Source organism: Dysidea avara, chromosome 4 (assembly GCF_963678975.1).
Source record: "Dysidea avara chromosome 4, odDysAvar1.4, whole genome shotgun sequence".
Lineage (NCBI taxonomy): Eukaryota > Metazoa > Porifera > Demospongiae > Dictyoceratida > Dysideidae > Dysidea > Dysidea avara.
Window position 1 is genome coordinate 6148845 of NC_089275.1, and position 15741 is coordinate 6164585.

Here is a 15741-nt window from a genome sequence, read left to right on the forward strand (position 1 = left end):
ATTTCACTCCCATAGCTTCTTTATTCTAGGAGATATACTCAATTATATCAGGCCATGTTGTAGTTTCACAATGCGTGGGACAGCAATTAACTTACAAATTGGGTGATTTGTTCATTCCCAAAGCCAAACATTTCCTTGTCTTTAGACAATAATACAAGTGATTTAATTGAGGAAAAGTACAAATAACACATGATTAAACTATCAAGGATCTCTTTTCATCCATTTTAGATTGTGGGAAAAGAGATCTTTGTCAACAAAGTGATTTGTCATCAATTTTTCACACCTACACTTCTATAAACTGATATTGAAAAGTTAGTTTGTTATGTGTTAGACAGTAAATTGGCCATATCTTTGGAATGCTTCAATGTATCATCACAAAATTTTCACACAAGTTAGATAACCACTCAGTGCTTCACTGTAGGTATAAAAAAGAAAATTGGTCTATGTGCCCAAATGTATGGTTTTCCAAAATAGGGTCACATATATAGGATCACACCAACATTACGTACTGGGTAATGAACACTGTAAAAGTAAGTATATATAGTGCTTATTATTTTTATTGTGATTTTATTGGTGGGAATCAAGCATTATGTAGACATATAACTTTTAATACTTTTTGCACATTTTGATTGAGATATCAGTTTCATGGAGCAGCGGAAATTCTACCATGCGAGAATAGATGAGGTGGATTTATGATGCTTGCTTGCGGTATCCTTATAGTATAAAGTCACCATAACAGCTATCAACATAATGTATAGCTACCAAACAGGACTGCTCAACTCTAATAATGGTAGTCAGTATGAGGAATACTTTATTACACAAGTCAACTAAGACTATTAAAGATCAGTGTAAATGCTAATACACAATCAGCGAACATCGCTTCTAATAGCCAGTAACTGATGGGTTGAACTCTTTTGCATGGTCGGAATTGTAATGCTCAATTTTATGTAGCTATATGCCAACAATAGCAGCGCCTATATGCCAAGTTCAAGCAGTGTTAATCAAGTCTGCAAGGTGTCTCATACTTACCCCCCCCCCCCCCAGTAAACTCTAATACTCCCTCTAATAAGGTAGTAAGTTAGTAAACTCTAATAAGTTATACTATTTAACTTTTGAGCTAGTGGCTACCTATTTAATTATAAATTTATTTTGGGTTTCAAAATTAATCTGAGCTGATCTGGACCACTGCTATGAATATGGTACACATTCAGATATTTCCACTATGTGGCTCATTATTTTTTAGTGAGCCAATTGCAAGTAGCTAACTCATTGAATTCCACTGAATAGAAGTTGTCAATGGTGACAGAATGTCAATAATTTATGCAGTTTGGAAGATGTGTGAGTTTATAAATGTTGTATAAGCTTTAAACCTTATTGATATTATGATCCGTGATGTGTGTTTGTTTATAATGCATTCTACTATTACTGCTTGAAGAAGGCAGGCAAGGAACACTAGATGACATATGCAGTGCATGTACGTATGTTGTTTCACTTGTGTGAGAGAATATTACCAACACATTTGAAAATGAATCATATAAGGCAAAGAAATCCAACATTTTAATCGCAAGACTTTGAACATAAATTTCACTTGTATGACTTTCATTAGCTAGATGACCATCTGTCAGGAACTACAGACATAAGGTTTCCTAGTTTATTATTATTATACTAGATGGGCAACCAGCAGTGGAAAACCCCCACAAGAAAACACAAGAACTAAGTTTCAATTGTTATACTACAGTACAACTACTTAGATCATTCACAAAGTCATTTAGTCAGATTCATGCGCAATTACTACAATTGGGACTTTTTCCACTCTTATCATACAGGAATAAAAGCTATAATATGATTGGTGCGGTTGTTAATGGCAATCATGGGGGTATTACCTTGTTGGGAAATGGGTATTAGGTTTTCAAAAATGATTTTATAGAAGTCAATCTAGATGTAAAATGGCGATGTTGCAATGTTGAATTGAGCTAACTTGACAGACTTATGATACACTGCTTGCTTGTAGTCTGATAATACCCACTTGGCTCCTCTTCACTGAATCTTTTTTTTTGTACTCACATAATCATACTTGGTCCTAAGTACTAGCAGCATATTCCATGGGATGTACTACATACCATTCCCTTTACAGTAAGAGACCACTGACATAATATAAGTTTAAGACTTAACATCAATTAAGTATGTGATGACCACTGCACAGTATGTAATTGTTACCAGAATTACCATTAAACTCCCTAATAAAGCAGTCTTCAATAAATTGCAATGTGTGTATATATACATATCTGGTACTGACCCATGAAAGAGCAATACAGAGTAACAACCATAGATTTCTTCTGTTTTCAACTGTTTGTGTGCATTATCTACAGTACTAAGGTACAGACATGTTGTATTGAACTTTGGATGTGGCTATAGAGCTAGCTACTGTAGTTCCAAAATGTAACCATGTTTGCTAACTTGGAGGAAGATACAATCATCTTTGAGATACTGACATATGGGAGTGATTTTGTGTAGGTTTTCATTAGAAATGAACTGTGATTTTCCCCAGCCTCTAGCATTAACAGCATCTTTGACTCTACCACTAGCAGTAGCATCAGTATAATCATCATACGCCCACGACAATGAATAATGCTCACAGTTACTTATCTGGTTCAACAGTTTCACTTCAAATGTCCCCCTCAGTGGCCATGTTAGCTCATCATCATATGGACCTTTCATGAGGTGCAGGAACACTGACAGGTGAGTACCTTTACCATCACCAACACCAGCAGCATCAACTCGCAGGCACATTTTATATCCCTTATCATAAGTGTAGTAATATTCACTGTACCATGCTCGCTTAGGTTTACATAGGTTAACAAAACCTGGCACTTTGATTGTTACTGGCATCAGGATAGTGTTTGATTTGGCTATCATTGCTAGTTGAAAACTCCATTGTTTTACAGTATTTTTGATGACATTATGCACAGCAGCAATAGATATCACTGCCTCTAAGTTTGCAAATCTAGTCTGAACATCCTCAAGTTGATTTTTTGTCATTGCTAAGTGACCACATGCTTTTTTGCTATTGTGGATCATCAAATCCTTACGCATTATCTTCTCCTCACAGCCCACATTGTGAAACTCACACTGGACCATCTCAAGAAGACACTCCTTCCTGTGTGCTTCCATGTCTTCACGAAGGACACTCTCTACCTCACAATTATTGGGACAGGGTAGGGGAAGCTTGGGACACTGTTTCTTGTGTTCTCCATCAATAAAATGATGTTCTCCTGTAACGTGGCAGTACTGACAGTCAGCCTTACGACATGGACACTCAGTCTCAACATGGCTGGTCAGATATTGCCGTTGTAACATTTTCCCACATGTAATGGAACATTTCACTATCTCAAAAGGACACTCCTTCCTGTGTGCCTCCATCTCTTCATGAGGGACACTCCCTATCTCACACTTGTTGGGACAGGGTAAAGGAAGCTTGGGACACTGTTCCTTGTGTTCTCCCTCAATAAACTGATGTTTTCCTGTAGTGTGGCAGTACTGACAGTCAACCTTACGATATGGACACTCAGTCTCAACATGATCGGTCAGATATTGTCGTTGTAACACCTTCCCACACTCATTGGAACACTTCACGTCTGCGAACTGACAACTGTCACTGTTTCCAAGGTGACTGTTGATGTCATTCAGTTCACCCTGCCACTCACAACCTCTCTCCTTGTTAGTACACATCACATGAAGACTTCTAATCTCCCGATCGGCTTGTACATTGGGAAAAGTATCCAGCTCGTTATTCTGGCATGATGGGCAAGTGGCAGCGGTCTTCTTATTGAAGTGCCAGAAAGAAAATAAGCCCGTACTAGGTTTGTTGAGATCCTTACCAATGTCTAAACAGGACTTGCAAAAGTTCTGACCACAACATCTACTCAAGTTAGCGTCTCGACAAGGATGGCGACATATCTTACAAATATATCGATCATGTGGAGTGTCTACAAATTTGTATTTATATCCGGCGCTCCTTTCATTTGGCGTGGCCATGTGTCGACCTTCAGACATGTCCTATATGATCAAACATAATATAGTCTACTTGATATACACTACACCATCCTACCAGTTCCTAGCTGGCAAGTTCAGATGATCAGATCATATCGCCGGTAAACGAATGGAGAAGCTAGCTGCGGAAGTTTGATCACGTGAGACAACATTTTTTTTTGCAGATTGACACAATGCAAAGGGGTGTCACGTAGGTACGCGCTGTAGGTAGATCTGCGGCCGCGGCCAAAGTCTTGATCGGCCGAAATTTCGCTTTGAGCTGTGACTAACAGTCCTTTTCGACCTTTGACCGGTGACTTAGCGACGATATTTTAGCACTTTTCGATTGTGGGTTGGAAGCTTTTACCCTTGGCCATTGAATTGGCACGATTTTGGTGGCCTTGACCTTCGACTTAGACTTTGACCGCTGTCGCAGATCTACCTGCAGTGAGCGCCTGTGTGTCACCCACTTGCAATGGCGGATCCAGGATAAGGAATTTGGGGAAATGTCTCCCTCACCTTGTGGAAGAGCCAGCCATACTTCTGATAGCTACTAAACTTTGTCAGGCCAAGATCAGTTGATCAACTCATGAAAATATGCACATTTTACTAGTATTTATACAAATTAACCTGAAACAAGGTCAAATGCTCCGATAGTCACTGGGCTGCCATGATGAGACTCATCTGACTTCATGCAAGTAGGTTACAGCTGACCTCAGTAAAGAAAAACTCTAATCCAGCTAGGACACTACACTACTATAACTCTAGTCTCTCTTTGCTGCAAACGGAGATGCCAACCTCTTGTAAGCAGTAGTGGCCACACCCATTCCCCCAATACCAATGAGGTAAAAGAGCCCATTTCAACATCCCTTACAGGCCGGCACTGCTCGTACTTGCGCTGTTTGTCACGTTCAAACCTTTTATACAGAGAAGAAACTGCTGTGTTACGACACGACAACTAACTATATAGGAGCAGTGGGATTAAAAACTCTTACATCAAAGAAAGCATTTTGATGACAGTTTCCCCAAAATCCTTGCACACTGACATCCAGGTATGTCTCATCCTCCACAGCTTGGCATAGTGAAAAGATTCACCATAATAATAAGGCTTGTAACACTGACTCAATTGCCACATCATGACAAACTGTGGTAATGACTATGGTGAGACGCTTTACTATGCGGCTAGGGACTAGCTACCTCCAAAATGAAGGGAACCCACCAAAATATGTATACTTCTGCCATAGATTTTACTGACCCTGCACAGTATGTAAGAAAGATCAGAAAATAGTGGAACTTTAAAGCTGACAGTGAGGCTGACAGTAAACAGAATTTATTAGGAGTGACCTTAGATACATTTTGTTTGATACTGCACGATAAAGACTCTTCCGCATCAGTAAGCACCACATGCACCCCAAAGAAAAATATAGGTGAAAAAGAAAAAAAAAGAAAACAATATTAAATTAAAGGCTGTCAGTAGAGCCTACAGGGAGAAGAAGAAACCAAATAACTCGACCCTATACACTTACTAAGATTTGCCTATTAAACACAATGATGTGTTTCACTGTCTGTATTAAGGGAAGATTTTGGTGAGTTTGTTTGAGGTGAGGTAGGGTTAGCATTCACACTCTCCAACCCTAGAACTCACCAAATGTTTCCCTTATCTAGTGGACTGCCAAAACAATATCCCTGGGCCCTGGCAACAGCAACTTATTAACCACACACACACACACACACACACACACACACACACACACACACACACACACACACACACACACACACACACACACACACACACACACACACACACACTAGCCATAACATGCATAATGCATGATTAGGATCCAGTTCGCTATAGGTTTGCGACCATGCACGCCCACCAAATAAAGATCTATGTGGACTAACATACTGAGACCCAACTTCTTAACAATCTAGCTAGCTATTTACTTAACCATAAACAAGATCACCTCAGGTCTAGCTAGCTGCACACCCCCTTGGCCGACTCTAGATAGACTAGATATACTCTAAATTAGCTCGAGTCTAATACAACAGTCATGTATGATAGAACAGTTACAAGTTGCACTGTTATGATAGACATAGTTATTTTTATGAGGAGCAAGCACATTATAAAATTAGTGTTATTGCTCTAAAGGAGACAGGTAGCTACTCCTCAGCAACAGCAAGGTCGATGGCTGGAGGCACACAGGGAGGCTTGGGTCTAGAACGGGATCCCCTGATACACATTACTGAAGAGTGCAGCAAGGAGAACTCCGAACTACAGCAAAGCCTGCCCATACCCACAGAATATGGGGAACTCCACTTCTCACTGAGCAAATGGGCAAGATGTTTATAAGTGATGGTATCTGTCTTTCCCATTCCTACAGATGCGGAAAAGTAATGCATGGACTAATACAAGTTACATTGTAGCCAGCTATGCCACAAAAAAAACAACTAAACGAGCTAGTATTTAAAAATTGTTAATTTAAAAATGAAGTAGGGATCTATGCAATAAAAAGTAGTGAAACAAGAGATGAACGATGGTGTTGCAGCATAGCTCAGTGGGAAAGTCCCTACTTTGGCATATTAGCTATTATTATTTTGTTCAATGCCAAAGTAGGGACATCCTACTGAGCTACTGTATGCTGTAACACTGACCATCATTCATCTCTTGTTTCACTACTTTTTATTGCATAGATCCCTACTTCATTTTAAATTAACAAGTTTTAAAATACTAGTACATTGTGTATGCATGGTGCATCTCCCGGCAATAATTCTTTAAAATTATTTACAGAGGTAGCACTAATAACTTCCACAAGAAGACTATTCCAAGAGTTAATCGCACATTGGCTAAATGAATGTCCCTGGTATAAACTGCAAGTTCATAAATCCAATGGTCACCCTCCGAAAATAGCTCACACATTATAAATAGGTCGAGGGGTAGGTAATGACCTGAAATTTCGTAGGTCCCCTTGAAATTATTTCTGAAAGATGAAATATTGCCTGAAATTTTGTACATTTGAAAGTTGACGATAGAACAGATGTAACGGGAGTTATGGTATTTTATGGACAGCTAAAATTATGGATTTTGTAAATTTAAATTATGGAATTTTATGGATTTTAAAATTTGTAATTACTGAATTTTACGGAGAAATATGAAGTGAAATGTTCTTTGAAATATGAAATATGGACACCAATATTTCAAATCATGAAATTTCATAGACGATTTTGGCTCGTTAGCTACCCCTCGAAATAGGTGGAGTCAATAGGCAAGTAGGCACTGTGAAACAAAACCACAAAAGGTCACAACCTGCTTAGACCTCCACCAACTTTATTATGTTGTGTGCAAATGTGGTAAAACTGATAGCAACTGAGATTGCCAAAAGTTCATAAAATATATCTTTCTTTAAGGCTCATTTCATAGGTTATTTCAGGTTCACAAACAAGACAACTAAAAATTTTCATAAATCCATGAACTTTATTCACAATATGGCAACACTGACTGTCCGTCTTGACCCGCCAAAATTTCGCTTTGACCTGTGGCTAACGGAACCTTTTTCGATCTTTGAGTAACTTGACTACAATATTTCCTCTTGACCTTTGACTTGGCACGAGTTTGGTGGCCTTGACCTTTGACTTAGACGGGTACGTAGGTATATTTTACTAGACACCTCTGCTCAGTCAAAGGGTCCAGTGACACACAGGCACTCACTGTAGTGTAGGTACAGAGGTACAGATCTGCAACCACCCCTCAAAACCTCTGTACCAGATCAAATTTAGTTATCCCACGTGACCGATATAATATTATGTTTATACCGGTTACCGCAGCGCCAGGAATTGGTAGGATGGCGGAATCATAATTGTTACGCGTTCTATTCATGTAGGATTTGTCTGAAGATTGAATCAGCACTTGCTGCAATCAACTGCAACACATGGCGATCGAAAAGAGCGGATATCAATACAAATTTGTAGACACTCCGCATGATCGGTATATCTGTAAGATACGAGGGGTCCGTAACGCAGAACTTAGATTTGAGATTTGAGAAATCTTAAGAAAGATTCAAGATTTTGACTGAGATTTGACAAGATTTTAAGATTTCAGTTAAGATTTGAAATACTATGTTGTAGTGCTGTGGAGCCGTATTCTGTGCCTGGTATGAGTCGAGGTACGAGTCTACTGAAGAGGCTACTCTTTAGCTATTGCAATACTGCATACTACCAGCAATAGAGCTTAGTATATGTGGCTAATTTGCCTAGATAAATTGGCGGCTGACATGTAGCAAGTTAGCCTATACCTAATGGAACTGTTCCCAATGCATCTATACAGTTACCTCACATAGTAAGTAATCATGACTAAGAGCTAGCTCTCCTTGTAGTGATCTCAGTAGTGATGAAAAAATGCCTAGATCTTGAGTTGTACATACTTCATTTGTACTGAGCAACCAAGATAGTGACATAGCAAACTACTTCAGTGCTGGTCACTGTAGCTAAAGCATTCAATCAAATCAAATAGCCCTGCATACGCACATAAACTCAGTAAATCTCACACTAGAGTTGGCAAAGCTTAATTATACTATTATTAACTACTACTTTGCCCTAGATTTTCATGCCGCACATGTATAGCTGTATTATAGTACTGTATGCATCAAATAATATGTCTAAAATCATCCTGTTTTGCCATGTCCATGCAAGTTGTGTACATTTTAGCTATATCATTATTTAGACATCTCTTGCAACTGCTGACAGTTGGACTGCATAATTGTCTCGATAATTGTGTACAGGAACTTCAGCATATCAATGGAGTAGTTGACTTCAGCAAATGTGGAATAATATGATATCAAAGATACCACACAATTAGATTTTACACATAGATTCCACACTTATATATAATATAACTTATAGTGCAACTGTCATTGAGACTGTCTACCTGAGTTAGCAAAGTGATATGGACATTGACCCATTGAGATATAAATTATTAGCTAGCATGCTTGTTAAAGTTTGTGCGTGTATTGTAAATTGTATGTATATACATATGTACATAAACTCAGCTAAGCGAAGGTATCAGATGCGTTCATGCATTTCAAGGTATCAGGTATCAGATGTGTTCATGCGTTCAGCGCAAGTATATCAACTTCCAAACTGGTAGTGGATAGTTCCTGAGGCTGCTGCTTCATCTCCTGTTATCTTTCACTAAACAGTAATAGATGAGATAGTAATTTAATCTGCTCGAATCTGTTCAGCTAAGAGTATGATATCATTTGGACACATTACTTGCTGGCATGGTAGAGTTAAGCTTACACATTACATAGTGCATGTTGCTACATAGCTAATTATAATTGGACTAAGCTTTCATACCTGAGCTTAATGTTGTGGGATGCTGGTACAAGATACCAGTGCAGGAATATTCAAAAGCATGCAAATTATTTGTAACCAAAACCTTAAGATTTCAGAGACTCCAGCCAGCTGTGTTGTGACTTGATCCACAGCCACATACAATCAAGACATGTGCCTATGGTTATGGAGCCATAGCAGGGATTATTAGTCTTCTCTGTATTCTTCTTGCCAGCATGTCTCTGACTCCCTATACTGACAAAGGCTTTCAGTAGCCTTCACAGCTGAGGTCCCATATGAGTGGGATAACAAATTAAACTACATAGCAAATATCACTTCTCGTATCACTAAAAGCAGGGGTCCCACATGTGTAGCTAAACTTTTCATTTGTCGCATGAATGTTGGCTAGTCTATATCGAGGTCTATACTATATCTAGAATATAGAGATTGAGATGTGTTGATTATAATTACTGCATGATGATTTTCAAGAATGTGAATATTGACGAGACGTGCTAGCTACTCCTGATTTAGCTAAAGAGCTCAGAGATGTAGCTGTTAGCTATTGGAGTTTTATCTTGGCTATTATGTCAGGAGCGATATGAATCCGTACATGCACCATGCTCACTCTTTTCACAGGCGTGAATTCAGTATGTAGACTCACCTAACAAAGATCCGAGTCAGGGTCACTAACTAGCTTGTCCCGCAACGCGTTCGTCAAGTAGCTAAAGGCGTTGCGAAGAAGAAACAACCTCGCGGGAACAACTGGCTATATCTCTGGCAATATACGTAGACTACAAGAACCCAATAATCGCACAGTACACGTGGACGAACAGGCCTAGGTGCAAGACAGCCGCAAGAATACGTGTTAACAAGCAAGAGCTTGAGTAAAATATTGTATTGTATTATTGTATTATTGTATTAATGCTTTACAGTGACCAGCACTGAAGGTCTGCAGCAACAAACGTTTACTGAAATTTACTAACAAGAAGATTAAGATTTGATTGTGGTAGTCTCAGATTCAAAGATTTCAGCGAGATTTTAAAGATTGTAAAATATTGTCACGAAGGTTAGGAAGATTTTAAAGATTCCATGGATTTTAATGGATTTTGCAGATTTCACAGAGATTCAGAGATTTGAGAAGATTCTTGTAGATTGCATGGGGATTCCAAGAGATTTGAATCTCGGATAAGTTAGATTTAAAGCGTGGCGGACCCCTCGGTAAGATATGTCTTCATACTTGTCGAGACGCTTACTTGAGTGGATGTTGTGGTCAGAACTTTTGCAAGTCCTGTCTAGGGAATTATGAGAATCTCCACAAACCTAATACAGGCTTATTTTCTTTCTGGCATTTTAAGAAGTCTGCTATTACTTGCCCGTTTTGCCAGAGTAGTGAGCTTACTTCTTTTCCAAACCTACAAGCCGATCGAGAGATTGGAAGACTTCATGTAATGTGTACTAACAAGGAGAGAGGTTGTGAGTGGCAGGGTGAACTGAATGATATCAACAATCACCTTGGAAATAGTGATGGTTGTCAGTTTGAGGATGTGAAGTGTTCCAATGAGTGTGGGAAGATGTTACAACGACAATATCTGACCTGTCATGTTGAGACTGAGTGTCCACATCGTAAGGTTGACTGTCAGTATTGCCACATTACAGGAGAACATCAGTTTATTGAGGGAGAGCACAAGGAACAGTGTCCCAAGCTTCCTTCACCCTGTCCCAACAAGTGTGAGGTAGGGAGTGTCCCTCGTGAAGACATGGAAGCACACAGGAAGGAATGTCCTTTTGAGATGGTGAAATGCTCCATGAAATGTGGGAAGATGTTTCAACAACAATATTTGACCAACCACATTGAGACTGAGTGTTCATGTCGTAAGGTTGACTGTCATTACTGCCACATTACAGGAGAACATCAGTTTATTGAGGGAGGACACAAGGAACAGTGCCCCAAGCTTCCCATACCCTGTCCCAACAAGTGTCAGGTAGGAAATCTCCCTCGTGAAGATATGAAGAAGCATAGGAATGAATGTCTATTGGAAATTGAGCAGTGTTTAAATGAATGTGGAATAACCTTGCAGCATCAATATCTATTTGATCATGCTAAGAAGGAATGTCCACGTCGTAAGGTTAACTGTCAGTACTGCCACATTACAGGAGAACATCAGTTTATTGAGGGAAAACACAAGGAACAGTGTCTCAAATTTCCCCTACCTTGTCCCAACAGGTGTGAGGTAGGGAACGTCTCTTGTGAAGACATAGAAGCACACAGAAAGGAGTGTCCTTTTGAAGTGGTCCAGTGCAAGTATCACAATATAGGGTGTGAGGACAAGATGATGAATAAAGACTTGGCGATCCATGAAAACAAGAATGTACATAATCATTTAGCAATGATGAAAAAACAACTTGAGGCTGTCCAAAGTAGATGTGCCAAATTAGAGGCTGTGATATCTAGCACTATTATCCATGACATTTTCAGTAATAATTTGACACGATGGTCTTTTCAGCTAATAATGATGGAGACATCAAACTCTAGCCTAATGCCGTTGACAACCAAATTTCCTATTTTAAAAAGAGGCAGCACTAGATGGTACAGTGACCTTTTCTACACTCATGAAAAGGGATACAAGATGTGCCTTGCTGTTTACTCTGCTGGTTTTGGTAAAGGTAAAGGTACTCACTTGTCAGTGTTCCTGTACCTGATGAAGGGTCCACATGATGATGAGCTAACATGGCCACTGAGGGGAAAGTTTGAAGTGAAACTGTTGAACCAGATCAGTGACTGTGAACATTATTCAAAGACAGTGACCTATGATGATCGTGCCCCTAATGATTCTGCTGGTAGAGTTACTAATGGTGACAGAGCAACTGGTTGGGGATGTACATGGTTCATTTTCAACAATGACCTCCACAAGATCACTCCCACATGTCAATATCTGAAAGATGAGTGTATCTTCCTTCAAGTTAGTGAACTATATGCATTTTGGAACAACAACATACAGAGTAGCTTTAGCCTCTATAGGACCACATTCAAAGTTTAATACAATGGGTGTACACCAATAATAGAGGGACAGCTTAATCATATTCTGTAGAGAGATGGGTGATACGAAATCATGTGAAGAGGCTATGAAAAATTCCTACTAGCCATGTTTAGGATGAATTCTAAATTCAGTCTCAAAAGTTTATACATCACTCACAAATGATGTATAAAGAAACAAATGAAACCAGATATCCTAAATTACAATCTTATTCTGCGGCCATATAGCTAGCCTACTGTCAAGCTTGGAATACTTTACATACTGTTACACACAACCTGTGCAAATAATTTTTATTTGCCAAAACCTATCTAGAATTATGCAAAAGCTTGAATGAAACATGTGTACCTATTAGAAGTATTGATGGTAAACTTTATAACTCAGATAAAGATAGTTTTTTGCACATGTAAGAGCAGTACCTACTGATAAAAGTGATGATGCTTCCTAATAGGTACACCAAGTTTTTGCATACTTCGACACTGGCTAAGCTTGTCCAGGTGCATGGATTTTCAACTGAGACTGTCAAACAGCATGCAGATCAGGTCCCTTTGTATTTCATCTGGCCAGTGTGGGTATATACTCCTTAGTAGTGGTTGCACTCAATTATAATAATTATGTTACATAACTTATGAATGTAATTGGTGCTTGTATGGCTTTCATTAGCTAGATAAGCTGTTAGCTGACTACAGCATAACTATACTTTGGAAGGTATCCAGTTTACTGGAGTGACAGATCTTTGTGTACAAATTGACTGAAATTTTGTATACTTATACAGACGCAGTACATATAGTTGAAAGGCTTGTAATAATGTTTGGGTGTTACTTAATAGCAAGTCTTGAATGTAAAGGCTTGTATATCATGAGCTCACTGGCTATATGCAATTCGAATGCAATGAGTGATTTGGGTCCTAGTATATACTTGAAAATCAAAATTCCAGCATAAAGCAACTAGATCAACTTCATGTATGCCATGCAGCTGTAACCCACAATGACTACGTTTTCCAGTGTAGCTTTTTATTGTTGCACAGCACTAGCAATAAAAGTAAAGAGTTAACCACTTATAATAATGTCGCAATCAATTAGTACATGTAGATGATAACAATCATATTATATACATGTATCATGGTAACCTTTTTATAAAAAAATTCCAGAACTGATCAACAATACTGTTCCAGAACTGAACAATAAACTATTACAAGTATACATATGTCATTATATGTATGTGTATAAAAGGCCCGTAAATGTCATGATGTTTGGGGAGTTCATACTGAGAATGCCGAAGCATCTTAGCAGAACTTTACACTTGGAGGTCCTACTGAGTTCAGAGGAGAGTGCTTCAATAGCAACTTCAGGCTTAGTGAGCTAGTATAGAGCTACTACTTAGATAGCATAGAGGCTTGAAAACTAATTTTGCTTAGGAAATGAGTAGCCAGAAGAAAGGAAAGTCTAGGAAAGCATTTCCTTTAACAGACTGAATTATATCAGCTACAGCAGCAGGCATGAAGCACTAGAATCCCCCACATGCACTATACAGCCTCCAGTGATGATTTAAGGATTGGAGTTAAGGAAAAACTTAGACCAATGAACAGTACTCCTAACACTGATGTTGTGAGGAGAACCTATCCACGCTATGGGATGAAGAAGGGCTATTTCACTTTCTTTGTAGTCTCCTGCTCTTCAAATATCTCTTGCCCATGTAGAAGAGTTGTCTTTAGTGGTGTCTAAGGAATTCCCAGAAGAAGTCAAGGAAGACCATTCACAAGATGATACTTACTAAGCATGTCTAGGAAGAAACACTGGTAGAATAACTCCATGGTAATGAGTTATTAGAATGACTGTGTTAATGTTACAATCTTAGTACTTGTCACTCTCACAGCTTACAACAACAATTAACTCTCCAATACATGTGCATCCCTATATATTACATATCTTGTGCCCTATATACACCTCTAGTGTTAATAACTACAAACACTACCTACTTAACTATTACACATCAATATCTGTTACATCAAGAAGAACTGATAGCAAAGGTGGAGTGCCTGGAGCCCCCCTCCGCATTTTATTGTGTGCTAGCTAGAAGTTATACTGCAAGTGAAATTGCATCTTAACATGGGCAATGAATAGATGGTGGAAAGAATAAGAACGGTATAGCTATATAATCTAAAACACAAGATGGAGCCAAATACTCTAACAGAACAGTCAACTACTCTCGACTAATAGAACATCCATCATTAAACTTAAGTAACAAAGACCAGACGTGAGTGTGTGTATGCTGAAATTGAACACTTTTCTTGTTCATATCTCATCATTGTGCAAAGCATCCTGTCATACCGATTGCTTAAAAATCCTTTGCATTTTTGTTGTGTCTAGGCATCAATTCTGCTTGAAAAGCTATTCTGAGAATAGCTTCCTTTGGTTAAATATATAATGGATAATATCAGTTGTAGCTGCAAACGTGATACATGGGTTGAACCTAATCAAGTTTCACACATTTTCTATTATATTTAGATAAATCAAAACATGACCACTGTGTATTTTATAGATTACTCAGGATATGACAAAAACATACACCACAAAGTGTGGTATATCACTCATTATGTATATCACAGTTATCATGGTATATATACCACAGTGTGGCGCTTTCGATCTCAACCACAGTTGTGGTACGTATGTATAATCCGAATGTGACCACTGTATATACATATAATCTCTTGTAATACAATTATATACTTGCACATTACATTTAAAAGTATGTTATAAGAGTGATATAAAGTTATTTATCAGCAAAAACAATGAAAGTGGCATCATCATCTTATATTCCAACTTTCCAAAAGAGGTAATTTATAATAACCATAGTATGAATTAGAAATTCTCAACCATAAGTAATTTCCCTCCCTGGTAAAAATAAATAATAAAACTCTTTGAAAACAGTTTCGACATAGACTATAATTATCGCTGGTTGTGATTTCATCTTGGTAATGTCATTGACATCAAGTTAAGTCAATAGAATTAAGACCCCCTGAATTCTACTTTATTTCACAGCAATGCTATTACATCATTATGCTGTGTACCCCATTCTCTGTATGTCAACTTTAGAATTGCTATTGCTATGCTGAACTGTTACTTACTAGTTATGGGGAACATAGATCTATTATGCCAGAATAATTTTGGGAATATTAATAATATATAGGCAGGAGCTCAAGCTTATTCAGTGCTTATGAACTTCTGATATAGGTAATAGGTAATAACTGGATGAGTTCTAGGAATAAATGGTGCAAAGTCATAAGTTTTTCTTGCAGTATAATTGGGGACCCGCCGATTACGCTGGCATAATTATGAGCATAATAGGTGCT

The 15741-nt window shown here is 38.4% G+C and overlaps 2 protein-coding genes across 2 annotated transcripts; one reads left to right on the plus strand and one right to left on the minus strand.

Annotated features, from left to right (window-relative positions):
* Positions 1–2190: 2190 nt before the first annotated feature.
* Positions 2191–4360, minus strand: LOC136252344 (TNF receptor-associated factor 4-like). Its single transcript, XM_066044770.1, has 2 exons — positions 4109–4360; positions 2191–4056 (listed from the first exon to the last, which is right to left on the minus strand). The coding sequence occupies exon 2, from the start codon at positions 4051–4053 to the stop codon at positions 2422–2424; it is 1632 nt and encodes a 543-aa protein (XP_065900842.1). The 5' UTR covers positions 4054–4056; positions 4109–4360; the 3' UTR covers positions 2191–2421.
* Positions 4361–10433: 6073 nt separating this feature from the next.
* On the plus strand, positions 10434–12417 carry LOC136252346 (TNF receptor-associated factor 4-like). Its single transcript, XM_066044772.1, has one exon. The coding sequence runs from the start codon at positions 10806–10808 to the stop codon at positions 12393–12395; it is 1590 nt and encodes a 529-aa protein (XP_065900844.1). The 5' UTR covers positions 10434–10805; the 3' UTR covers positions 12396–12417.
* The last annotated feature ends 3324 nt before the right edge of the window (positions 12418–15741 follow it).